This window comes from Nelumbo lutea, chromosome 2 (genome assembly GCF_056320005.1).
Source record: "Nelumbo lutea isolate HS-2025 chromosome 2, American lotus-T2T, whole genome shotgun sequence".
NCBI lineage: Eukaryota > Viridiplantae > Streptophyta > Magnoliopsida > Proteales > Nelumbonaceae > Nelumbo > Nelumbo lutea.
The window spans coordinates 19255103-19283096 of record NC_142685.1 but is presented as its reverse complement, the minus strand read 5'-3'; the positions used below and the strand labels follow the sequence as shown (position 1 = coordinate 19283096).

Sequence of the window (27994 nt, the reverse complement as noted above, 5' to 3'; positions counted from 1 at the left end):
ACTATTCTACATACAGAGAACAGATTAGACTAAGTAATTAACTACACTTCTGGTACGCAATACATGCTTTCATGTTATTTAACATGGAAGTCTTATACCAACCGAAAAAAAAAATATTATTAACATGGAACTGAGCACACAACTCACAAATGTAGGTGCTCTCCTTGAGGTCCTGCAACTGGAGTTTCAACAGGTTAGACCAGGTATATGTTGAAGGGAGTTGGGTTTTTACAGGATGAATTGAGAGTAGAAAGCTCAACGGCTACATGGGTTTCTACATGTCGGACGGAAGGTAGCAAACCATCTTGTACAAACCTATTTGTTAGTACATTGCAAACCACCTGAACAAATCACATTGATTCAGAGTCGGTTTCGGACTCCACAAAGTTGAACTCTTTCCGACCATCTATCTTGATCAACACTGTTCCTTGGTTCTCTTCACTCCATCCAATACCTTCTTTCTCCAAAAGGCTAATGACCTAAAACATCAAACACAAATCAATCGCTATTGGCAAGGGACAGAAACCACAATTATAAGATATTCATGTCTACAACTCCAGCAGACTCATGGCTAATCATTTAATATACAAATGAATCGTTTTCTCACAGGAGCCTTACCGATTTTTTCAGTTTCCCCTTCCCAACCCCATGGGTCCCACATCCAGTTATAACCCTAAGAGACTGAATAGCTAAGGCAAAAAGAAGAGAGGAGTTAGTGGAGCATAATCACAGTCATGCTACTTAGAACAAGATGACAGTAAAAGAAATATTCAGGATACGTTGGGTTCACAGTCAAAAAATCAGAATTGGCTGGAATAGATTTTCATTCCCAAGGGAGGGGGAGGGAATGGCCATTCTGTCAAGTGGGGAAATGGCATTCCACCAGGAATTTCCTGGAATGGGATTCCAATTCCACCCAACCAAACAGTTGGAAATGGAAATGGACCATTCCAATTCCAATTCCCTATTCCCACGAACCAAATGGACCTCAGTAATGTTGCATTAGGATGCTTACAAGACATGTATGTTGTATATATAAGATGAACTTTCAAGATCCTGATTGCTTGCTTGACATGTTGCCCGTGTAAGTCGATTGTTATCACATTTTCTATTCTTTTGTTTCTGCAGACAATTCAAGCTAGACCATCCATCACATGAACAGAGAAACGCGCGCGCACACACACACACACACACACACACACACACACAGAGAGAGAACCTAGCTATAAATATATCCTGGCTGGCTTTTTCGTCTGCCTCCCTTGCCCTTCTTTTGTGAATTTCCCCCTATCAAAGTGAACAATAAGCAATCAGATTAATCTCAGCAGAAAAGTTATTCGTCCCCATGCTGGTTACTAACCTCTTATGTCTAGTGACCACTATCTTAATACTGTAAAATGCCCAACTGATTCAGTCCTTCCAAGTACACTGACCAATGCATGCCAAATGGACGACTTACCATCGAAGTCTTAGACTACAGGCCAAAGAACTTGGTGATTGCACTGTAGGCTTAATTTGAGAAGATGTGCTTAAGTGCATGTCTGAAATTACTTGTTACATAGGCTATTTTTACCTGTTCTGAAAGATAAGCTGCGTATGTCCTTTCTCCCTTTAAATATGCTGTTGTAGCCTGCATAACTGTTCTGTTACTAACAAATATACTTAAATTTAAATAATGGGAAAACTAGAATGATGTCAAAGTCTTAACAACCAACTCACTTTCTGATAGCAGGATTTCATTGTACTCCAGTGCTGCTGTGCAGCTTTTCTAAATACTTGATATTCATCTCCTTCATATAATTCCAAAACAAAAAGAAATGTTAGAAATAGTTTGTTGAATATGACAGAATGATGTACTCATCAAGTAAAATCCAGAATTCTTGTACATGCTGTATCACAAGAAATCTGGATTTTAAAACTCAGAAGGCTAAGGCTACAAAATACATTTTAACAGGATCATGAGATAATGACGAAGTATCATGGGTGCTGAAGAAGCAGGTAAACTGATACTAGCAAACCTAAATTCCCAAAGCCTGATGGACTCCATGCACTCAAGGCATGGGGAATTCATGCTACATATTACATCGGAATTCAGGGCACAGAGGCTTTGTGGTGCATGTAGATGAGATGAGAAGATTTCTCATGAGTGTATAACTGAAAATCAACAACCATCTTTCACTATTAATTATCTATAATCTTCATAAAAATGTATAAACTCCATTTAAAACATAGAAAATTAACATATTCATAAAAAATAGAAAGAAAAGAATTTTCAGAAAATAGAGGGGCTCATGAATTGTCATAGGAAAAGAAAAAATGAATAGAAGAAAAATAATCAATATGTGTTGATTGGACAAAAATTTTAGTTCTTCCAAGTTTATTCTTTTAATCAGCAAGAAAATTTAAAAAGTTCTTCCTTGCTTACTAATCAGTTCAGGTTTTGAAGACTTTGACGGTTCAAGACAACAGTATACATGTCTGAAGTCTGAACCCTAGAAAATAAGAAAAATAATAAAAAGAAACTAATACTTTAACTCAAACTGAATAGTTTAGTTCAATAATGTATGTTTTATTATTATAAACTCAAAATGATAGGAATATAAAATACCAAGTGCACCATGTAAAAAATGTCTTGGTGATTCCATGAGCACCTTATTGCCTAAGCATCATCTTGACAACTATGAAAATCACTTTCCCAAAGCAAGGACATGAGGCTATTAGGTTTGTGTTGGATCCAACAGCAGAACAGTATGAAGCTGTATGGCAACACAATATGCTGTACAGCTGCTTGGATACTAGGTCCAGCCATATGGCCATACAATACAGTTGTATAATTGATCTCAGTGTGGTAAGACTTGGGCATTGGGTATACTAGGTCCAGCCATATGGCCATACAATACAGTTGTATAATTGATCTCAGTGTGGTAAGACTTGGGCATTGGGTATACTAGGTCCAGCCACACACAAGACCTATTAAAAATGCATAATTGACTTGGTTGTATTCAATAGGCATTCAGATAATCAATACTACTTCACATTAATGCCTTTAGAGAAGGATGTATTCCCTCTTAAGCATAATGGTGTGTGTTCTCGTCATAAAATGAATCCAAAAACATTCACATATTTTCCCTGCTTTTCATTCATGAATAACAAATATGGCCAACCAGTAACTTTTATCGGTTCAAAAGACACCAACACTATACTTTTATAGTTTTTTGTTTTTATTTGCTGGGAGGGGATATTGACTTTCTACAACATGCAAGATTTCCATAAAAAATTAAAAGAAATGAAAAATGAAGAACAATCCCATTTTTCATAAAATAAACTTGAGACAACCCACTAAACTATTTTGATATCACTTGCATTAGTATGAGCAAAAATAAGGAGTTGGTATCTGATATATGCTTAATGTAGTTTAACATCAAGTACCATGTCCAACATTCTGTTGAGTTTCTGCTAAGTGTGGACGAAGATCTGATCCCTGTCCAAGTGACTTCATTTTTTTTACTACAATCTTCCAGTTCATACTGCTAGGTTCATGCTCAGAACTTTTGGGAATGTTAAATAGAGATTCCAACACCTTTTGATGAAGATCTGATTCTTCGGTTCCAGGCCTAGATTGGTATTCTTTATCACTAATAACGACATCAAGACAGTCCCTGAAGCAATAGAACAAGAAAATCAGCTCACGTTCTAGCATTCTTTTGGAAGTGGTAAGGTTACTGATGGAGAAATAAAAAACACACAAGCATCTGACAAGCAAAAGACAATGCTTTATATCAAAAGTTCATTAAACAAAAGATAAAGACAAACTAGCCACCAATTCACCAAATAAAAAATGTTAAGCACCAGAAAAATAAGAAGGAATGGAGCAATTTTCTGTAATAAGGTGTAGTTCCAAGATACAACCATATTAGAGGTGCAAATCAGGTACCTGATTTTGAGAGCTTAAACTACAACAGGGCTGCAAACAGATCGAATTGAACCAGATATAGGTAGATCCAAATTTGACTCTTTTATATTTGAATTCGAATAAGATCATATTCATCAGATTTATATTGGATCTGAATCCAATTCAGATTGCAATCAGATATCAGATCATTGTTAATGGGATTGAATTTGAACTCAGACAATAGGATACCATTTGCAACCCTATACTACATTGGGCCTAAGCTTTTGGATTAGGCCTATTCAAATTTTAACAAAATCTCAACTCAAGTTTTCCAAGGTTGCAGCAGTCCTAACCCAGACATCTTATTAACATGACAGTTGTTCATTGCATCTGTACCAGATAGAGGATCTTCGAAACTTTCTTGTAGATGTTGCAATTGGACTGTCTTGTGTGCCTTACTCTTTGACTAGTTGAAGAGTAATAAAACTAACCTTTAATGGTTTCTACCAAGGCTGTTCATGTGGTAAAGAGCGCTTAAAAGGGCCTAATTGGTGTATTCAAGTCCCTTCAGTTTTGCTATTTTGGGGGGCTCAATCAGAATCAAGCATGTTTACTTATTACAGGGCCTGAGATTGACCATTCTGATTCTCCTGGTTGAAGGTAAATGGTAATTCCCACTGGTTATTCGAAGAATCAGATAGTGGGGAAGGTTTCTACCTGCTATATCACCACGTTAGGAAGGTTAGATGTTTGGCTGCTGAAGTAAATATCTTGTGCTATGATCGTGTTGCTCTATTAATACTTGGTTAACAGTATTAGAATCCTTTTTTTTTTCCCCATAACATGATGACTCAATGATATTGTCACAAATCTCACTCCCACGATCCCACCAGGGTTGGGGTTAAGGATCCTTTCTTCCTTACTTGAACAAAATGAACAATTACCCACCAGTATAGTTTTGCAGTATGATACAGAAAATGAACAATTACCCACAAAACAAACATCATAATTGCCTCAAAATTCTAAACCCAACATCTTAATTGCCTGCAATATTCTTTCTTTTATCAGAAATTGCCTACTATATTCACCATTGAGGCACAATTCTATGTGAACCTTCACGGAGCATGTAGAAGATGTCTGAAGAATCAATACATAAGAATTTCTCAATACATTATTTACTTACATTCAAGAATTTTCTCTGTATCAAATAATTAGGATTAAGGGTCCAACCAATTCTAATTAGGACTAGACAAGACAACAAACTGAAATCAAGCCTTTTTTTTATTCTCTTTTTCCTAGTGTTTTAAAAGCACGAGGCACAAAAAATGTACAAGGAATTTTTTGCACCTGAGGTGCAAAGTGCAAGGTGAGGCATGCACCTTTTTAAAGTGAGGCATACAATTATTAAAACATACAAAAAATGCTAAAAATTAACAAAACAGTAAAACATTAAAAACATTTTTAATAAAAAATGCATACTTCAATTTTAAACTAAATGTTTTATAAACCCTATTATCTCAAATTAAAATACATAAAACATATTAAAAGTAAAAAAGTAAAAAATAAAATTAAACATAACATATAAAATACATTCAACCGCTCAACAATTCAAGCATGTGAAGCTTTCAATCTCTTTATTTCTTTCCAATTTCATTACCCTAATTCTGCAAGCTCCTTTGTACCGAGCCCCTTGAGACAAGCCCAAACATGTCCATGCTAGGGTCTTGAATTCTTAATTCATACATAAAAGATCAGTTTTCAATTTTAATTATGGTTCTTTATCTTTTAGAAAACGCCTTCGATTAATAAAGATGAATAAACAACAGTAGTAAAGAGGGGGAGGGTACTCGAAGCACCAGCAAGATAGCAGGAGCACACCTTTGTAAAGGTGCTGCACACGGGCCTAGGTTACTTGAAATGCACCTCACTTACACACCTACATGCGCCTTTTAAATCATTGCCACCCCCCATTGGCAACAATAACTAATGAGCTTTATGATAGTACAAGATTTAAGAATGAGATGCATGAAGATAAGTCTCGTCTTTTGGTTGTCTTGGAACTTGATATCCTCTCTAGTATCCACTGGTTAGCTATGATACCGAGATACCTATACAAGGGTGCCATATCATGTCAGATACTTCAATTTCTAGTGCAGAATTTCATATCTAATGTCATATTCAGCCATCTTTGCCATGCCTGGGTAACATAGCTGGATAATAATGTGAACTACATTAGAGCATCTCTGCCTACCTACCAACTAGGTCATACACATCCATGCAAGAGACAACCTGCTACAACAAACAAAACAGAAAAACAGCGAGGTAACAGAAAGAATCAAAATAGGCTTAGGCTAATTACCTGCAATTGTAGTGGGGAGGCAATAAAGTTCCCTGAAAGTCCTCAGATAAATGAAGAGTTGAATCTGATGGTCTATATGTTAACTGTCAACAAAATTTTTGGCATCAGAAAATGATATGCACGGAACATGTAATAAATTGATATTTCCAGTGATGTTAATTGTAGAAGGAAAAGAATAAATTGTAAAATAATACTGATATTGGGACAACTGTAGTAGTAAGGTGGTTTGGTATACTAGACTTATTACTAGTTAAATTTTGAACCCAGAAAACAAAGGAGGATACTTTAATGGCAAAAATCAATAATGCTTGGACCCACAAAACTCACAAGCCATCCCAGGTCAGAACTGTTAGAACTTAGAATATGTATCTAAACCAGGGTAAACCGGTTACTAGTTAAGGTGGTTTGGTATACTAGCCCCCTTGATCTCTTTTGTTAATTTAATTCTAAAATTGAGTACAATTACCTGGATGCCCTTAATGAGGTGGCCAGCACTAAAGAAAAAATTAAAGAGAACAAAAAAGGCCCATAACCAACAAGCATAAACTTAAAACACTACTTAAAAGAAATAAGAACACTAAGGCGCATTTGGCCCATTCTCACTGCACAGACAAAATGCTTACTTTTATAAGGGAAAAAAATAAGATGATTTTGCTTCAAAACAAAAGCTTTTTTATCAGCAAATAAATTCCATTTACTAATCCGAAATAACATTACAAGTGTTTTAGCTATTGAGCTGCCCAATTTACAAAGCAATCAAGAACTTTCAAGTACATTGGTCACCCAGTTTCTTTTTCACTGCAGCAATTACAGCTTTTGCCCAAAACAAGGTTGGTCTATCTGCCCCCTGTTTTGCTAAAACATCTGCCAATCCATTTGTTGTCCTTCTTACCCATCCAAAATTTGCATTAACCTTTCTTGCAAGACAATCAATCTTCCTGAAAGCAAACCTGTACTTCAAGGGTGCTGACTGGATTTTCTTTGCCCAAGAAATCACCAAGAGTAAATCTCCTTCAACTTCCAATTCTCTAACCCCTAGTTGTGATGCCAGTTTCATGCCTTGCAGAAGAGCCATAATTTCAGCCTGAACTGAATCTCCCTCCAAAGCCTACTGGTCCTGAGAATAGAGTCATTACTACTCCTTGAAAGTTTCTGATAAATCCTATGCCTGCTCTCCCTGGATTGCCAAAGAAGCTGCCATCAAAGTTTAACTCTGATCTTATTTACCTCTGGTAGTTTCCAATCCATTCTTACTTTATGTGTCTATTTTATGGATTCTGTCACTTCCTCGGATCTTATCTTTTCATTGAATATCCTATTATTTCTTTCCTCCCAAATAGTCCAGACCAAAACTTCCCTTACTGTCTTCCACAAACATCTTCCCCTTTTTTTTGTTGCCTCAAGAAGTTGGGGTTGAACAAACTAACAACATCCTATAGGGGAGTCCATCTGCAACCAAAGAGAAAATAGAAAAAGTCCCATATGCAAGACACAAAGGAGCAGGAGATTAATAAATGAGGAAGGATCTCACCACAAGCCTGACAAAGGATACACACATGAGGAGAGAGGCATTTATTTGGCCTTCTTTTCTATAGCACGTCACAGGTGTTAACTTTTCCAAGGAACACTTCCCAACAAAGAGTTCGTACTTGGGTAAAAAGAAGTGCAAATTCATTTGCAGATGGATTAGCCAGGCAAGGGATGAATAGGAATTCTGTTTTTTGGGCTTAGATGTAATTGTTCCTTTTTCATTTTGGGTGCATGTTGGCATATTTGGGGAGTTAAGATATTTTAGCTCCCCTCCTCTGTAAGTTTACTCTCTTTTAATGAAATTTCTTGTTATTGATAAAAAAAAACAACAAAGAGTTTGTACTTTGGGAGGGATTGGTTTGCACCAAATTTCTCTTACTAGGAAATTTACCCTCAAAGAGTCTAAGTGGATGAGTAGGTTGAAGAAGCACATGAAAAAGGCCATCTGGGGAAGGAAACCAAACCCTGCCATCTAGAAAGCTCTGGTCCAAAAACACCTTTCGAAGTGAATCACACTCATTATCCCTCAGTCCCCTTCCGAAGCCAAAGTCTGATGGTGCCCCAAATCTAGAAACAGTTTCCGCCTTAAGGTTTGATGGAGAAAAGAGTCCAAGGAATGCAAATTAAGGGGGGTATCCCCAATCCAAAGGTCTTCCTAGAATAAAACATGATCCCCACCCACATCAAAACTAATAAAATTAAGAAAGGTTGGTAATACCTCAGTTCCACAGGGAATTTTATGTTGCCTAAGGCGCTAGCTTTGCATCCCATCCACTGTCCGCCACACTGTGAATGCTTCCAATGACCTTGTGTCGAAGCCTATCTCCTTCCAAGGGAAATCTCCAAAGCCATTTCCTAGAAGAGTTGTTCCTTTTAACTAAGTCCCCAATACAGTCCTCCATGTTCCTCTCATTTACATAGTTATTCCCGTTTGACCAGATGATCTTTCTTTTTGTCTCCTAGCTCCGACAAACAATCATCAATTTTTCTATCTTGCTATTTTCACTGAGGTTCTAAAGGTGGACAAAAAGTAAGTGGGCAGGTTGGCTAGGGTAGACTTTATCAAAGTAATTCACCCTCCCATTGAGAAATAGCTCATTTTCCACATTGCTAACTTTTTAGTGAATCTTTCCACTATTGGTTTCCAAAAGCCATTTGCTCTCAGATTTCCTCCTAAAAGCATACCAAGATTCTCTAGGGGCCAATTTTTCACCTCGCAACCTAGTAATCCTACCAACACATGGATGTCTCCATCTCTCATATCAACTCTCACCACACAACTCTTTTCCCAATTGACTTTTAACTTTGAGATCCTTCGAAAATGACCAACTAAGACTTTTAAGTTCCTCAAGCTGGCCTTAGTACAATCTTCACAAAAAATGATTATGTTGTCTGCAAATTGTAAGCGAGTCACCACCACCTCACTTTCATCAACCCTCCACCCTTCAAACTAGCTTTCTAGATCAGCTATAATGATCAATCTACTTAGAACCTCGGCAACAATGGTAAACAAGAGGGGGGAAATGGGGTCTCCTTGCCTTAGACCTCTTTTAGCAAGGAAAAAGTCCCTAGCCACTCCATTGATTAGTACCAAGAAATATGTTGAACTAAAACAACCTTTGATCCACTTCCTTCATTTCTCACCCATGCCAGTTTTTTCAATAAACCCAAGAGGAAGGACCAATTCACCATATATAGGATTTTTCCAAATCCAGTGCAAATTAGGCCTACCCCACCATGCTTTTTCTTTTCTACTACACACTCATTGGCCACAAGGATTTGGTTAATCATTTGTCTCCCTTCCACAAAAGCTCCTTGATTTTGGGAAATTACTAGAGGTAGAACAGTTTTAAACCTCCTTACCACTGTTACTAGGACTTTGGTAATAATTTTGTTGAGATTTACACACAAGGCTAGGCCTAAAGTCCTATGGAGTCTAGGTTATTTATTTTTAGGCACTAGGGCTAGGAATGTTGCATTAGCTCTAGGTGAGATTTCCCCTTTTTTATGAAATTCCACAAGCACCTCCACCAAATCATCGTTTATGATTTCCCAACAGTCTTGATAGAAGGCAATTGAAAAACCATTAGGTCCTGGCGCTTTAGATATTTCCATTGAGAAAATTGCATCATGAACTCCTCCTCACTAAAACTCCTCTCCAAAAGAGCTGCTTGGGTATCCGAAACTTCGGTCCAATCTAAATCCCTCACTTCCTAATTCCTTTCCCCTAAGGAGGCAAAGATTGATTTAAAATGATCTTCAAAGGCATTAACAATTTCCTCCTCTAATGTTATCACCCCCACCTTCAATTTCAATCCTAGAGATCAAGTTTTTCGTTCTCCTAATTGCCACTGAATGAAAGAATTTTGTGTTACCATTCCCCCCAATAACCATTTACATCTTGATTTCTGTCTCTAAGAGATTTCCTCTAATTCCACATACATAAAAAAAGGATTTCCTCTAATTCCACTTTTAGGTTCCATCTTTTCAACATTTCCTCCACACTATAGTCTCTTTCCGACATTTCAAAATAAAAGCTTTTTTCCAATTTCATTAAAAAAACCGGTTGTTTCAACGAAGAGCTCTAACTTGGGCAACTATTCAAGTAGGTAAAAGAAGTTGAAGGATACTATCAAAATGGGGAAAAAGGATGAAGGTTATAGTTGGCAATTGAAGCTTATGGACAAATACAAACAAGAAAACAAATTGTTAAGTGTTCAATAAATGAAGATAGCAAGATCCATTCATTTTCATGGGCATGCCATATATATAATTTTTGAAGGTATCAAGATTAAGTGTTCAATATATTACGATAGCATGATTCAATAAATGAAGATAGCAAAATATCAATACACCTGATACGTTGGAAGGAGTCTATCAATACTTTGAACCTTGCACTTTTTCATTTTTTTTAATTAAAAAACTTAAAAAGTGCATCAGTGATTAATCGATACAATATGTATCAACCAATACAGGCCAATAAGTTGTGAAACTTTGGTCCTCATTTAAAATATCAATGTTGGTGGAAATATTGGTCATCCAAATATAAGTAACATGTCAGAAATGTTGTATGGAAATATAGTAAAAATTATAGACATGATGAAAACATTTCGAAATATGCAAAAATAAAGAACCATATTTTATGAGGGTAGAAGTAGTAAGAAATGATTTAGGCACTAACAATTTAATAGTGGATATGACTTTAAATAGAATGGATTAGCGGAACAAGCTTCATGTAGCCGACCACATATAGTTGGGATAAGGCATGAGTGATGACGATGATGATTTTATGAGATGATAAAAGAAGCATAGGTAAACCATTTTGAATTATTACCTGTTTTAAACCATCAAAGCTAAGAAATTAATGTTAAAAGACAAAATAGTACACCATGAAGTTGTCCTATAAACTATAAGAGTTAAAATTACATGATAATGTGAGTTCAAATACATAGAAAGCGCAAACAATGTTCAAAGTATTGGAAATAAAAGATCTCGGAAAGGCAGTTTTAAGACACATTTCAGGATATGCTTTGGATACGCATGGATACAGGCGGAAAATCAAGATACGCAAGGATACATTAGGAAACTCAAATAAATCTTAAATAAATATCAATATAAATGATGGAAGAACTAAAATCTGTATGCACATCATACTTGTCAGGGCGACGCCTAGGTGGCAAGGCACCCTTGGAGGCTCACCTCGCCTAGTCACCTAGTATTTTTGTATTGTCTTATAAATTACTTTTAAATTGTTACTTTTTTTAGATTATAATTATAAAATAGACATTATTAAACAAAAATATTCATTTTTGTGTTTATAAACTAATTTCTTTTTATTAATTCTTATTTGTTAGGGTTTAATCAACACAAGACTTCTTCTTCTTTTCCTATAACAAAAATAGGGGTTCAGTCCCCATATTTTTTGAATATTCTTTTCTTTCTTTTTTTTCTTCTCATAAATATGTTGATTTTCTAGACATAAATATGAAGTTTATAAATTTCTTATGAAAATTATGGATATAGTTATTAAGGAAAGATGGTTATGGAGCCTAGGGAACTACCTAGGATATGTATTTTTCACTTAAAAAAACCCATTTCCTAGGTGACAAGGCCCTGTCCTGTCGCCTAGCCTCGCCTTGGCGCCTTGAAAACTATGATGTACATACCTTAATTTAAAAAAAAAAACTATATAACTTATCTTAATTATTATTAATATATAAATTTTAATAATTAATTTTAGCATTTATTGACAAATATCCATTGAGAAAAGAGAAAGTTACTTAAAAAGACATGGCCTAGTGGTAGACTTTGGTCATTGCAATTTAACCAAGGTTCAAATCTTCATATTGACATAACGTGTACTTTTTATACTAACAATTATAAGCCTTAAAATCAACAGCTTGTAGTTAAGGAGTTATAAACGAAATTATGAGAGAGATTAATGAGAGAGAGAGAGAAACAAAATTAATAACGGTCCATATTCAAATTTGAAAACATGCATTAAATACAGGAGTAAATTAACAAAATTAATTAGAGAGAAACCAATCAATACTACAAGTATTGCCTTGTATCAGACCTGTATCAGCCAATACAAACCCGAAATGGTACAGTACGAGCCAATATCAGCCCAATACACAAAAAAAGGAATGCAACAGATGATTTTTACATGTTTCATGTATTAGGCCTTTGTCAAAACAATATGTATCGGCCAATACGGCCCGATATGTTACGAAATTTAAAACCTTGAGTGCAAATCATTCTAAAAGATCAGCCAAATAATCAATTACATAAACAAAAATTAAGATTTAACTTAATGTCTAGATAGAATTTCAAGTTGGTTTAAAGTGATAATCATTGACCATTAGGTGGGAACAATACTACTCCACATATCTACAATATTGTCACCAACTAATGTTATAATACCATATCCTCTACTCCACATAGTGACAACAGTAGTTTCAACTAGGGAATACGTCAATTCAAGTAATGTTTCATGTTGATACCAATGGAAATGGAAATATACCGTGGAAATATTAGAAATATATGGGCATTACCAAAACAAAAGTTAACAGAGAAAAAGAAAAACAAGAGAAGAAAAAACTCGCATTTAGATGGGCAAGTTTATCCTTGATAACAAAGAAGAAACAGAAAGTAACAAAGCTCACGTTGTTAAATTCATGAATACCTGGGAATTCCCTGCAGTACTATCAAGACTGTCACTGTCACTGCATTCAATGAAGACTCTTCTGTCTTGTATGTCATTTTTGTTGTAATCGCCATGGCCACTGCTTTTGAACTGGTTGTAGGAGGTGGTAGATAAGTTGAGCAATGCATCCAAGGCCTGAAAAAAGCGTAAAACTAAGACAAATGCAAATTCCTTAGATTGATCAAAAGTAAGAGTAGAATTATTGTCAATTCTTCAAAGGTTAAGAATTGGAAAGAGTCAACACTTTAACTGGTTGATAGTTGAGGTAGATTCAAAGATAGTTATTGGATGGCTCAAGAATGGGAGCGTTATGTATGGATGGATGGAGAACAGGAAGCAACATTCAATTGGATTCAAATAGCAAGTAATAGCATGGCAGATTGACCAACTAAAAATGGGAGTAGCAGAACTCAGATGTGTGTGGGGGTGATCTTGGGGAAGGGTGAGGGAACGAGTTATATATGGATGGATGGAGAACTGGAAGCAACATTCAACTGGATTCAAATAGCATGTAATAGCATGGCAGATGGACCAACTAAAAACAGGAGTCACAGAACTCAGATGTGTGTGGGTGGGTGGGTGGGGGGGTGGGGGTGATCTTGGGGAGGGGTGAATGATTTGTAATTCCTTATTAAGCGGATTGTAGACTGTGTATATTTGCTACCCCAAATTGTGGGATGCAAACTAGTTTGTACTGTATATAACACGTAATTGTTTCAATACAAATAAAGTTACAGTAATTGATCAAACAAAAAATAAATATCAAAATTAACATCCATCATCAGTTTTGGTTCCCGATTTGAGCTGTTTTCTGGTGGGCAATCCTTATTGTAGATCAGTTTTGGTTCCAGATTTGAAGCAAGTTCTCTGATGATCTACTCACATAAGATCATGATTCCACACAGGATTTGGTTGTTTGGAGGTGATTTTTTGCCTCTAACAGACTTCCAGTAAGGTTCAGAAATCCGTCTCAGCCATCTTTCTGTGTAGAGGAAAGACATAGAGTATTCTTTATTGGGAATTTCTGGAGTGATTCAATGGCTGCAAAAACATAGTTCCATAAGTCTCTAGATGATGAAACAACTAAGAACCTTAAGAGTTGGCCCCTTATGAATAACAGAACACTTTCATTAAGATATAAATATTGAAGTACAAGGAATAAGCCATCCAAGAGGTTGAGATGGCCTAACCCAGAGCTGCTCTAATCAGATAAACAGTATGTCAAGTAGAAATCCCATCCCCCCAGAATAGATTCTCTCATTCAACCCCTTCTCATGATAATCCATCTGCCAAACCAATGGCAGCCATGTAAACCCACTGAACAGCAATAACTCTGCCTCTTTAGCTCATTGATCTCTCTCATAATGTGGCTATACTGCTTAGGACACTTTCCTTCATTATATACTTATTCCACTACCACTTTTGAATCCCGTTCAATGATGATGTTGGTGAAATTGTTTTTCTTGGCCAGCTTTAAACCTTGTAGTACTGCTAGAATCTCCACTCTAACTGCATTTCCATGGCCTGCTGGCTGAGTTGGAAGTTGGGACCTTAAGAATAGATCCTTCTAAGCTTATTGACACCAATATGATCCTTTCAAAAAAAAATGGAAGCCCTATTATGTAATATTACTTGTTGCCAAGCTATTTTGGTCTAGGCAATGACCAATTGACAGTTGAACATGCCAGCTGGTTTGTTGTAGTCCCTCAGGATCATGGCAGTTTCTCTACATGTCGATATACCATTTTCAAGGGGAAACTCCTAAAAATGATCACAGAATACAATTCCTCTTTTTTATATTGTTTTATTTTATTTTATATTTTGAGGAAAGGGATTTCCTGAAGTAAAAAACAAATGAAAAGGGTGTGAGTATCCATTAACTAAGCAGACTAAGAGAAATGGGAAGTGGAGGAGGTGGCTCCTTTTTTTTTGATAGGTAAAAGATAATTTTCAATAAAATAAAAATATTACAACCTGGATAGGTGATAAGGTAGCACCTGGCATCCAAACGATTTAAAACAGAACAATTTTATATTTCCCCTTCATAATTCTGTAAACCCACCACCTCCCACAATCTTTCTCCTAAGTCTTTTCTCTTTATCTGAGAGAACTCTGGCAATATCAACGCCCAATCTGCAACTGATTTACCCACAGCCGCCACCAATCTGTCCAGCTTCCATTCCTTGTCTTCAAAGATTCTTCTATTCCTTTATTTCCAGATATTCCAGCAAATGGCAAATGGAATACATCTCCATATTATTTTAGCCTTTTTTTCCTCCCCTAATTCTTGGCCAAGTAGAGAAGATTTTAGCAGGTGACCTTGGCTGGAAAGTCCTAACCCCAAAGAGTATCGTGAAGGGATTCCACAAGAAACCAGAAATTTTGCATTCAAAGAAGAGATGGCCGACTGATCCCTCTTCCTCCTTGCAGATAAAACAAATGCTGCCAAACTGAATCCTCTTGACTTCAAATATTTCACTGACAACACGCTATCCATAGCCACCAGGCAAGCAAAAGTTCCACCCTAGGGAGAATTGGGTACCCCAGACCCCACCCAATGAATCAAAGTCCATTTGGCTCCAGCACAAGCCAACAAGACTTGACTGTAACTTTCCATTTGAGCATTCTTTCCACCACATTTCATCCCTGGACTGGGTTGAGATGTTCACCTTCTCCAACTTCTCCAGCAGACTTAAGAACTCCTCAATCTCCCTATCGAGGAGCGGCCTTCTGAATCTGGGGCTCCAAACTATCTTCTCCCCAATTCTATCATAACAACTGAGGACAGACACTCCCAATTCCGACAGCCTGAATGAATAATCTTGGGAAAACCTCACACGATCACTCCACTCCAATCATCCTCACAAAATCTTATTCTAGCTTCATCCCCAACTGCAAAGATACAAAACCATCCACACTCCCCCCCCCCCTGAAACCCAAGATAGAAAGATATGGCTGCAGAAGGAATCAGGAATACTCGTGGTAAGATTTTTCTTCAATGAGCTAATGCACTCAAGAGAGTTCTTTCCTGGTGAAGGAGCATGGTATTCTCCAACACCTTCAAAGGTGGAAGCTTCAGTCCAGGATTTGAGAACTCATAAAAAGTGGTTTTACCTGCAGAAAGTGACTAAGTAACATTTATATATTATTTAAATTCTAGCGTAGAAAGCAAAATGTTCTCACAAATGGAGTAAATTTAGGAATCATTGCCTGCTGCAACGGTAAAAACTTGACAAGCATGAAAGATGCAGGATTGAATCTTGATAAGGCTAAATCTGTATCCAGTCTACCACTCTCAAGGCCCCAGAGAAGAGGGACCATCATTGGAAAACAGCCTTTTATATATTGAAGCTAACTTAAAGAATCTAAACCTAGCTAATTACTTGGAAAAAGATATGCAGATCAAACAAAAGAAAAGGAGACGAAAATCCAAAGAGGATGCTAATGATGACCTCATGGTCCACTTGGGTGGCAAATTGGCAATTTCTGCCACTCCATATAGCACTATGAAATGTACTTATTCATGGTTCAAATCTTTATCCACCAAAAAGATAGGCTGGGCTTAAACTGTGAATCAGTTTAGAGAAGGAACAAAGAAATAGTTAACTTGGCCCCTTTTTAGGATAAATAAAGAAAAATCTTAATTGCTAAAAATCAAAGAAATTACAGCTTAAATATGGTAACAAGTGGTCACCCCCAGCTTAAATAGTAAACTTAGCCCTTGAAATTATAGCAAGTCATGACAGCAAAAAAAGAAACAATATGCAAGGAGCAGTTTCTTATCTGATCTTGCTTTTTAAATGGTCAACATATTAGTAACTGAAAATCAGCGCTTAGCACCAAGTAGAAGGGAAATCAAAGAATGAACCAGGTGTAGAGTTTACTATACCTTTTCAACATCATATCGACATTGACCTGCAAAGATGAATTTCAGGTTATTCACCACTACAATTGAAGTATGTAAAATATTATATTTAGTCTTTAATATGTCCAATGTGTGAAGGTTGAGAAAATACACCCATATAAACACAGATAAATATGAAGACTAACAACAATGCAGCAGCCATATCATTAAATTTGGATAGGGCTGGCTGAATTCTTTTAACTGGCCTTCCAGTAGGGAAGTCAACATGACTGCTTGAGAATCTCAAGAACGAATTCAAATTCCAGCAGACAACATACACAGTTTGTCACTTGGGGATGCAGACTGATCAACAAACTAAACAGACCACCCCCCCCCTTTTTTTCTTGGGGGGTGGGGGGTGGGAGGGAGGGGAGCTGTGAGCATTAGCATTAGAGGAATGGGATAAGGAACATGTTCTTTGAGATGAGACTTGGAGGTTCACAGATCTTGGATTTTTGAACAAACAAAAGAATATTAGGATTTATTTGCTTGCAAAGAAAATATAAAGTAATTAAAATTTAAAAATAAAAAGAAAAAGAAAGGAGATTATGGGAGGATCTTTTTTTCTTTTTGAGAATGGTATTATTGTAATTGGTACCAAAAAAAGGTCCTCTGTACAATGAGATGCTGTAATCCATTCAGGGACCTCCAAAAAAAGTCCACCCTCAAAAAAGAAGGAAAAATATGAATACAACGTGTATAGAGAACCAATTTATGTTCCTCTACTACTAAATTTATCACCTCTGCTTGAGATGTTGATTTTTTATCAAACTATTGTTCCTCTCATACCAAATGGCCCACATCATCAAGGGTAGAATTGTTGACCAGCAAACTTTCCCTTTCTTAGACATACCCGGGACTCTCCATTCATGTAAGAGTGCTTTAACCAAGGACAGGAAGCACCGCTGCAAAATTAGTGCCCTGATAAAATGAAGCCAAACAGAAGCACTAAACCTGCAATGCATGAACAGATGGTTTACCGGCTCTTCCTCACTAATAGGAGGATCTTTGGTAGGTGACACTCCTTTGATAAATAGATTTTCCAATCTTTTCTGCCTCTATCACCATAAAAACAAAACCATCAGCCAATGTGTGTCTGTTGCCAACCATGGGGCTAACTGGAACCTTGGTTTCAGAAGAGGGATAAGGGATTGTGAACTGCCTAGTGTCTTTGAGATTCTAAGTTGTGTGGGAAAAGTCTTCTTTGATCCCACTAAAGAGGATAAAAGAATTTCAATCCTGAATCCTCAAGGTTTCCATTCTTGCTCTTCACTCTTCCATGTTTTATTATATATTTTCCCGCAGTCATCCTTGGTCTTTCTTATGAAGGCAGTGTGTAAGGGACTGTTGCACCTAAAATAAGGACTTTTTGTTGGGAGGTTTTTTGTATGAAAACCAATACCTGCAAGGCAATCCAAAAGAAAAGACACAACTGGTACCTTCACCTCATTGGTGCTCTTTGTGTGCAATGCAAACAGTGAGACTACTTATCATTTGCTAATCTCCTGTCCTCGGTGTCTGGTATTTGGGAGGTTTTCTTCTCTCTATTTAGTTGCATGTGGGCCCTACCAAATGAGGTGCAAAGACTGTGTTATATGATAATTTCCTCTCTCCTTCAAAGAGAAGAGGGAAAGTACCATGGAGATGCACAAGTACAGCAGTCTTAAGGAAGAAGAGCATTCTAAGGAAGTGATGATAGAGATTATCATGATCAGAATAATACACCAATTGAAGACATTGAGACTAATCAGAAACTGCCAGATGTGAACCAAATCAAACTAAATTTTGATGGATGCAGGGAAACACAGGAGAATCAGGGATTGGTGAAGTTTTTAGAAACCAATAGCACTCTACTCAGGACCTATAGGGTAAAGGGAGTGTTAGAGTCGGCTATTAAAAAGGGTAGTTTGGTCATTTTGTCTTACTTTACGTGAGTAGTGTAATGTCTTTTATATTTCATTTTAAGTTTTGTGCACCATACTTAATTAGGGGCATAACTGTCTTTGTAACAAAGTATAAACATATAAATACAACCTGGCCAACTAGAGAGAGCGACTTTTCTCTCTAGTTCGAATCAAGGGTTTTCTCTCCCAACTCTCTCTCTCTCTCTCTCTCTCTCTCTCTCTCATTCTAAGACTGAAACCAGTACAGATTGAATCTGTAACATGGTATCAGAGTGTTGGTAATCAATCCAGAAGATCAACCCAGATTTCTTCTTCGCCTCCTACCCTATTCTTCTGCAGAGATCTCATTGATCCCTTGGAGAACCAAAGAGGCACCAGAAAGGAGTGGTCGTTTTTCCCTTTTGGAGGTTTTCATGCCTCCTGTTAGTGCTGAATTGGCTGTTTCAGGTGGTTGGTACAAACCCTCTAATTGATGGATTGAGGAGGGCTATTTAGTGGACAGATTAGTGCATAGGTGATTTGTATGGTATAGATAGCTGCCTTGTATGGGTGTTACAGTGGAGAACAAACATAGATTGATTGCCGACCTGGTGGTATGTGTTTGAGGTGTATTTGGGTGATTTTGTGGTGCTGAAAGTGTGTAAGAGCATTGACTGTTATTGTTGAAAACTGTAAAAGCAGATGTTTTCAGCAATAATCAGCCATTAGTGGTGAAGTGTGTGGTGGCTAGCAAGTAGGGTGATGTGATGTATTAGTGAGTGGAAAGTTCTTATTTAAAACCTAATGGCGGCTACGGGAGACAGAAGTGAAGACAAATCTAGTGTTATGATTCCCCCAACTTACTTGAATGTGTAGGTGACTTCTATTAAACTGAATGGTGAGAACCATGTACCTTGGGCTAACTTGGTAGAAGTCTTCCTTAACGCTAAGAAGAAGGTAAAGCATGTGAAAAAAGAAAAACCCCCAGTTGATTCTCAAGGGTACAGTAGGTGAGAACAAGAAGATGCAAAGATTATGGCATGATTGTAGAATAGCATGAAACCCAAAATTAGTGTGAATTTTTATGTTCTTAGATACAACCAAGGAGATTTGGGATCATGCAAAGAAACTTTACTCTGGACAAGACAATACTACCAGAGTATACCAGCTCTACCAAGAGTACTTTAATATGTAGCAAGGAAAACAAAGTCTTGAGGAGTATTATGCTACCATGAGGAACCTTCGAAATGAGTTGAAGGTTTATCATCCCCTTACATATGATGTCAAAATTCCACAACAACAGAGAGAACAACTTGATGTGACTAGATTCTTAGTGGGATTGAAGGGTGAATATGAGTGGGTGAGAGCACAATTTAGGTGGTTCTACCCTTCCATCTCTTGAGGAGGTGTTTACCCGTCTCCGTAGGATTTCTATTGGACCCTCAAAGAACTCTACTATATTTGATAGGTCTGCTTTTGCAGTGACAAGAGGGAGAGTCGTGGAGGTAGAGGAGAAAGCCAGGGAGCTCAGCTAGGTCGTGATGGTGGTAGTGGTCCCATGTTTAATTGTGGTGGTGGGTGCAATAGAGGTCAAGATTCAGGGGGAGGCCATTATAGAGGACTAATTAATGGCCCAATAAGTGTACTTATTGTGGAATGGAGGGGCACACTAACTTTTGTTATGATCTACATGGGTTGATCATGCAGTGACAAGTGGTGGCGATATGAGAGATGAAATTCAGCATGCTAATCAGACACCTTCTACATCTACAGATGCCTCTAGGAAAGAAATGATGAGTGTTCCATGCGATGAATATGAGTGGTTACTCTAGGCTACCTCATAGCAGAATACTACTACCCTTGCCCACTTAAATATGGCTTGTCTGGCATCTAAACTCTCCAATAGGATTATCAACTTTGGAGCTTCTGATCATAACTTTGGAGCTTTTGATCATATACCCTTGTTAATGGCTCTACATCTTCTATTTGTGGTGTTGGTAATGTTAACATTGATTCATTATCTGTCTTCAATTTTGTATGTTCCCAAATTCCCTTTTAACCTTATGTCTGTTAGTAAATTGACCAAGTCTCTTAATTGTTGTAGTACCTTTTTACCACTCTTCTTGTGTTTTTGAAGATCTCAGGACAAGGATGAAGATTGGTGGAGGGCATGAAGCCAGTGGGTTGTATTATCATGATGGTGTTGGCTCATCTTTAGCTCTTCATTTGTCTGTTTCTCCCCCCCCCCCCACCCCCCAATGGCACTACAGGCTTGGTTATCTGTCTCTCAAAGCACTTAATTACTTGTTCCGTCACTGAGCTTCCTTTCTACTTTGGAATGTGAGTTGTGTTAGTATAAAAAACACCATCGTGTTCCCTTTAGTCCTAGAGTTGATAGTCGTATGCCATGTCCTTTTCTTTGGTCCATTCAAAAATTTGGGGTCCAAAAATAATTGTGTCGTACAATGGTTATAAGTATTTTGTAATTTTTGTTAATGATTCTTTAAGGATGGCATGACTTTCTTATGAAATGGGTGAATTATTTTCAATTTTTCAAAAAAATCATGCTAAAATTCACACTCAATTTGATGTATATATAAAAATTCTTCAATTTGATAATGGCCAAAAATACTTTTATACACCTTTTCGGCAATATTTGGAACAACATGGCATTATACATCAAACTTCATGTACTTACACCCCTTAACAAAATGAAGTGGCTGAGAAAAAGAACCGCCATCTTTTGGAGACTACTCAATCCCTTTTGCACCACATGAATGTACCCAAGCATTTTTGGAGTGATGTTCTTCTTACATCTAGAGTCTTGGTTGTGTGTTATGTTCATAACCTTGGGCCTGGGATGGACAAATTAGATGCATGAACTACTAAGTGTGTTTTTCTTGGCTATTCTAGGACCTAGAAAGGGTACAAATGCTATAATCCCAATTCCCAACGATCGTTTGTTTCTCCAAACGTTACTTTCTTTGAGTTTGTTCCTTTTTCTATTGAGTCTGATGTCTCTCCTCCTACACCTCCAGGTCCTCCATTTCCTGTTCCAATTGATGACCTCATTCCTCTTGTTCCAATTGTAACTAAGTCGTCACCTCCAGTGTAATTTCCTATTGAACGACCACCAATCAGGCAAGTGAATACATCAACATGTATCGGCTCCTGCTCCAATTTCTTCTCCGTTGATAGATCTGGCAGTTGTTTCCACACTAGTCTCGCCCCTTAACCTTGACCTTCCTATTGCCTTGCAGAAAGGTAAACATAGTTGCACTCTTCATCTTATTTCTAATTATGTTTATATTTCTCATCTTTCTGTCTTCCACTACCAGATTGTTTCTCTTTTATCTTTGGTGTATGTTCCTAAGAATGTCCAAGAAGCTCTTACGTCTCCAAGATGGTGGCAAGCAATGGAAGAACTTTCTGCTCTAGCTCATAATCACACATGGGATTTCACCACTCTTCCTCTTGGCAAGCATATGCGGGTTGTAAGTGGGTATACACTGTTAAGTACTTACCAGATGGTAGTGCAAAGCGGTTAAAGGCTAAATTGGTTGCAATAGGTTACTCACAATTGTAAGTGGGTATACATTGTTAAGTACTTACCAAAAGTATGTTCTTGACTTGTTAAAGGAGACAAATTTGTATTGATCCAAAAAAAGGGGACAAGATTGTTGAGTGCCAAACTAGCTGCAACACCCATGGAGCCAAATGTTAAGTTGAGTAGTGATACAAGTGAGGGATTGGAAGATCCTAGAAGGTATAGGAGATTAATGGGTAAGTTAAATTATTTGACCATTACTCGACTAGACATATCATTTGCAGTTAGTGGTAAACCAGTTTAAACAGAATCCTCGAGTTCCACATTGGGATGCAATTCTAAAAATTGTGCAATATTTGAAGGAAGCTCCAGGCCGTGGCTTTCTATACAAGACTGGAGGAAGTCTTGAGTTAGAGAGCTACACGGATGCTGATTGGGTTGGTTCAATATCTGACAGGAGGTCCACTACAGGGGTACCTTTCTTGGGGGGAATTTGGTAATATGGAAGAACAAGTAGACTGTGGTGGCAAGAAGTAGTGTTGAAACTGAATATAGAATCATGGCACACACCACTTGTGAACTAGTATGGTTGAAAAACCTTTTACAGGAGATGGGATACTCAATTGATAGCTCTATGAAATTGTATTGTGACAACCAAGTTGCAGTCCACATTTCCTCTAATCCATTTTTCCATGAGAGAACAAAACATATAGAAGTTGATTGTTACTTCGCAAAAGAAAGGACGCTTAGTGGAGTAATAAGTACTGCATATGTAAACACAATAAGTCAATGGACAAATTTGTTCACCAAAGGGTTGAGTCAGGGAAGAGTGGGCTACATATGTAACAAGCTGGGACTATATGACATATACTCACCAGTTCATGGGGGAGTGTTAAAGTCGGCTGTTTTTTTTTTTGATAAATGAGAGTAATTTTATTAAATCAAACAACAACAATACAATCAGCCCAGGAGGAGGCACGAGATGTTACCCCCCTAGGACTGAACCATATACACCAAAACTACCCAAGCCTGAGACACAATTACAAAGTAGCCCAAAATAGATCTCCCCTTGACACCCCCTACTTGGCTAGAGAATCAGCCATTGCATTTGCTGATCTTCTAACCCACTGAAACCTAACAGTCATATTCCTTGTCATCCATTTAACTTTCTTTAACAGATCCCTGTAGCCCCAACAAGCCGTTTTTGGGCTAATTAGCCAGCCTACTACCACCTTGGAATCCCCTTCTACTAGCAGATTTGTCACTCCACTTTGACTAGCCATTTGTATACCTTGTACCGCTGCTAGTAGCTCTGCCCTTATTGAATCACCTTCACCCACTGGTCCTGAAAATAGAGACAACATATTGCTGTCTTTGTCTCAGAATCCCACCAATTTCCGATGGCCCTGGGTTACCTTGGCAGCTTCCATCAAAATTCAATTTTACCACACCATCCGGTGGGGCAATCCATTCAGCTTGTGATTTGATCTTGGTGGAAACTGTAGCAACCACTGCAACCCAATTTCTCCTTAAGTCATCAAAAGAGTAATTTCTCAACAAGTGTAAAGATTTTAACCATGAAATAATCCTTGTCAATATGCATTCCTTGATTTTAACAAGTGTGAAGATTACAGTCGGCTGTTAAAAAAGGTAATTTGGTCATTTTGTCTTACTTTAAGTGGATAGTGTAATGTCTTTTATGTTTCACTTTAAGCGTTCATATAAAATACAACCTGTCCAACTAGAGAGAGTGACCTTTTTCTTTTAGTTTGAACCAAGGGTTTTCCCTCCCAACTCTTCTTCTCTTCTCTCTCTCTCTCTTTGACTTTTTCTCTCTACTTCGAACCAAGGGTTTTCCCTCTCATCTCTCTCTCTATTCTCCTTTCTCATTCTAGGACTGAAACCAGTGCATATCAAATCTGTAACAAAGGATCAATTAATGCTGAACTATTGGCAGTACTTCAAGGTTATAGGTTGAGGAAAGCTGAAAACTACAAAAACATAATAGTGGAAGGAGACTCCAGATTCATAATAGAGTGGATCAAAATTAATGATTCGGGAGCATGGAAATATAGATATATATTGAAAGTGATAAGAAGCCTAATGAGGGAGTTAAGAGCAACGACCAAGTGGATAAGGGATTAGCAAACAATGTGGCAAATGCAATGGCCAGACAAGGAGTGGAAAGAAACCGGCTGTTTTTTGGAGAAACATAAATCAAGGAAAGGGGTTGTCACACTTGTAAAGGTAATGTAAAAGGAGAGGATAGTGCTACAATGTGGGGTGCTTGGTGCAATCCCTTTGTATAAACAACATTTTTTGCATAAATTAATAAAATGAAAAATTACCTATCAAAAAAATGAAAACAAATGAGATAAAATCTTTAACTTGTTAAACATGTTTGGTATGGAAAAACATCATATACACATTTAAGAAAATTTTGTCGTTTTTTCAGAAAAAAAAATGTGTCAATTAATAGAAAGTTACCAGAATTAATAAAATCCCTCTCTAGTATATAATATTAAATATATATATATATATATATATATATATATATATTTGTATTAAATTGAAGTCTCCTTCACTAGTATATAATCACACAGTTGTCAATGCAATGTATAAACAACACTTTTTTGCATAAATGAATAAAATGAAAAATTACCTATCAAAAAAATGAAAACAAATGAGATAAAATTTTTAACTTGTTAAACATGTTTGGTATGGAAAAACATCATATACACATTTAAGAAAATTTTGTTGTTTTTTCAGAAAAAAAAAATGTGTCAATTAATAGAAAGCTACCGGAATTAATAAAATCCCTCTCTAGTATATAATATTATATATATTGTATTATATTGAAGTCTCTTTCACTAGTATATAATCACACAGTTGTCAATGCAATGTCTAGGCAAGAAGGCGCCCATGGAGGGTTGCTAAGTGCCCAAGTATTCTGTATATGGCACTATGAAATATTTTATATTCTTTATTTTTTGAGATTACAAATTAAAATAGGCATTATAAAACCAAATTAGTTAATTAATTTCAAGAATTCCAGTATAAAGATTTTTTATAAAGAAACTAGTTCATACCTATGATACCCCGATACCTATATATGCCTAGCATACCAATGCCAAACCCGATATGTACCTGATACAACACTGAATAATCTATAGAATTAACACTTTTAGAATATGTAAAACGATGTGACAATCATATTATAACAAGTCTGCACATGTTAGGAATTTCATTTAATCTAGCAAGAAACAGATCTTGAGAAATGACATTTAGTGTCAAAAACTAGATATAAAAGCATGGGATACACATACCCATAGCCATGTTTGGGATTTTAGGAAATGGAGAGTTGCAATCTCAATTCATATAACCATGTTCATGTTGATATCTGTGTATATAGGCATCATAAGTTCAAGCATTAAGCCATGGCATCTCAAGTTACTTCCAGGTGGTGACAAATTTGAATTTGTGGTAAGAATCGGGAAAACAAATATGATGAATAGCTGATTAAGCCTTCTTTCATTGGTTCTGTAGACTTGTAGTGAAAATGTCTCAGCTTCCTTTTTCTTCTAATTTTTACAAAGAGAAGGAGGAATCAAAGATGGCTCTAGAAACCTAATCTTAAGAAGCAAGAGCATGGAATTGTTGACTTTTCATCATCATAGGACCACCGCAGACATGCTAGGCGCATTTCAAGGTATGCGCCTCGCCTAGGTCCTAGGCGCAGCCCTTTCAAAAGGCGCACACCTGGTGCGCCTAGGCCTGCACCTGATGCACCTTGCGCCTAGGCCCAGGCATGCGCCTTTTGAAAATTTGACGCTTTTTTTTAACATAGCGGTTTGGCTGGGGGCTCCGCCCCCGGACCCCCGTTCCATGCTCTGAGAACCCTCAATTTGGTAATGTTGTTCATTCATCCTAATAAAATGTCTTGTTAAAAAGCAATTAAAACTATAAAATCATTATTTTTTGTGTGAAAACTAAGAAATTAAGACCTAACGTGCACTTGTTTGGGCTTGCCTCGAGGGGCATGGCACAAAGGCGGCTCGTAGAATCAGGAAGGTAATATTACATTACATTAGCTACGTGAAGTAATGCAATTGAGTGAAAAAAGAGATTATAGGTTTTAAATGCTTGAAAATGTTTTATATTTTGGTCTTATTTTTAAATTCTCATTTAAATATGCTTTACATCTTATGTTTATTTATTTTAATTTTAGATAATATGTTTTTTAAAACATTATTTTAAAATTTAAGTTTATATTTTTATTAATATTATGTTTAATATTTTTTGGCTTCTTTTTTGGATTTTCTGACATTTTTTATTTTTTAGCATTTTTTTTATAATTTTGCGCCTTGCTTCAAAAAGGCACATGCATCGCCTTGCGCCTTGCGCTTTTAAAACACTGATGCTAATATCTAGTCATCAATTCATTTTATGTTCTATGCCAGCATTATATACTTCCTTTAGTTTGATTTTTACTGTGAATTTGTAATTAATAGCTGCCGTGCTCAAGATGTTGAGAGTCGTGGTTAACAAAAATCTTAACAGACATTTCAAAATCACGACAAACATAAATATGAAAGAAAACAAAGTTGAGAGAATATCATGTGGCACTTACATAGAACATCTCTGACCACATCCATGCTCATCTCGCAATCATCTCCAAGCATCGAGTACAGGAATTGCTCGGCTTCTTCATTACTTATAGGGTTGTTATTAATCCCTTTAGAAATGTGCGAATTTCTCCTCGGACTGGACATCACATATTCCTTTCCCAAAACACTCGAAATCGTGCCTGCAGACGCAACAACTTTCTTTTGCTTCCTTCCTCTGCAAGCTTTCGCAAAAACGGGCTTCCCAGTACCATTGGAAGAACTAGAACTCGTGGGGGAAACATTTCCGTTCTCTAGCAAACCTCCTAGAATCTCTGCGGCCTTATTCGCGTCCCCGTTGGCCTCTCGATAAGCCCATGTAGCTTCTTCTAGAGAAGCAGAAGAGAACGCCTCGACCAACTGGTCTATAACTCTTCGATCCTCCTTCTGGTCATCTCCTGCGACTTCTCCATTGACGCGCACTTCTCTGTTGCCGCCCTTGCGAACTCGCGGCTTTTTCTTCGAGGGCTTCATCTCTTCAAAAAATGCCGAATTCTCATCGCGGAAATTCTCTCACATAAAACAATAAATACAGAGGACGAAGAGCGCGTCAATTAAATCCACAGAATTACGAAAACAAATCTACGAGTTGCAGATGTTTCCGACTCTATATAAATAACGATGATGCGAATCGCTGAATTGCAGAGGGTTTGCAGTATTGCAGGCGTCGATAGTTGGCGGTGGTGGTTGAAACCCTAATTGAGGGGTTAAAGGAGAAGGCGAGGGGGATTTCGAAATAATTACTGCTTGGCGTCGGTCAACAAGCAACGGCATTTTTCCGATAGTGAAAAAATTCCTAACGAGAGGAGGAACTGACCGTTTTATAGGCCTCTCTCTCCCTCTCGCCTCTCCATCCGCGTGAAATCAAGGCATGGAATTAGATGAATTGGCCCCATTTTTTAATTATATGATGCGGGAATCGGATTTCTTCCTTTACATATTTGAATCCGGATCTCCTTTAGACTAACCTCACAGAGTCTTCTCACGAAAAAAACCTCACAGTCACAGC

At 37.2% G+C, this 27994-nt stretch overlaps 1 protein-coding gene across 9 annotated transcripts; it reads right to left on the bottom strand.

Annotated features, from left to right (window-relative positions):
• Positions 1–24: 24 nt before the first annotated feature.
• LOC148868985 (smr (Small MutS Related) domain-containing protein) lies at positions 25–27863 on the bottom strand. Of its 9 annotated transcripts, XR_016107234.1 has the most exons (13): positions 26952–27768; positions 25411–25479; positions 16877–16902; positions 12967–13122; positions 6252–6334; positions 3430–3659; positions 1720–1790; positions 1574–1630; positions 1361–1474; positions 1220–1287; positions 1016–1122; positions 619–689; positions 25–479 (listed from the first exon to the last, which is right to left on the bottom strand). XR_016107234.1 is itself a non-coding variant. In XM_088969770.1 (12 exons), the coding sequence occupies exons 1-12, from the start codon at positions 27457–27459 to the stop codon at positions 351–353; spliced, it is 1575 nt and encodes a 524-aa protein (XP_088825896.1). In that variant the 5' UTR covers positions 27460–27781; the 3' UTR covers positions 25–350. The 9 variants fall into 9 exon arrangements, 7 of the variants coding, with proteins under 7 accessions (XP_088825896.1, XP_088825898.1, XP_088825900.1 ...); XR_016107235.1 differs by lacking the exon at positions 25411–25479 and having other exon boundaries at positions 26952–27863; XM_088969770.1 differs by lacking the exon at positions 1361–1474 and having other exon boundaries at positions 26952–27781.
• Between the last annotated feature and the right edge of the window lie 131 nt (positions 27864–27994).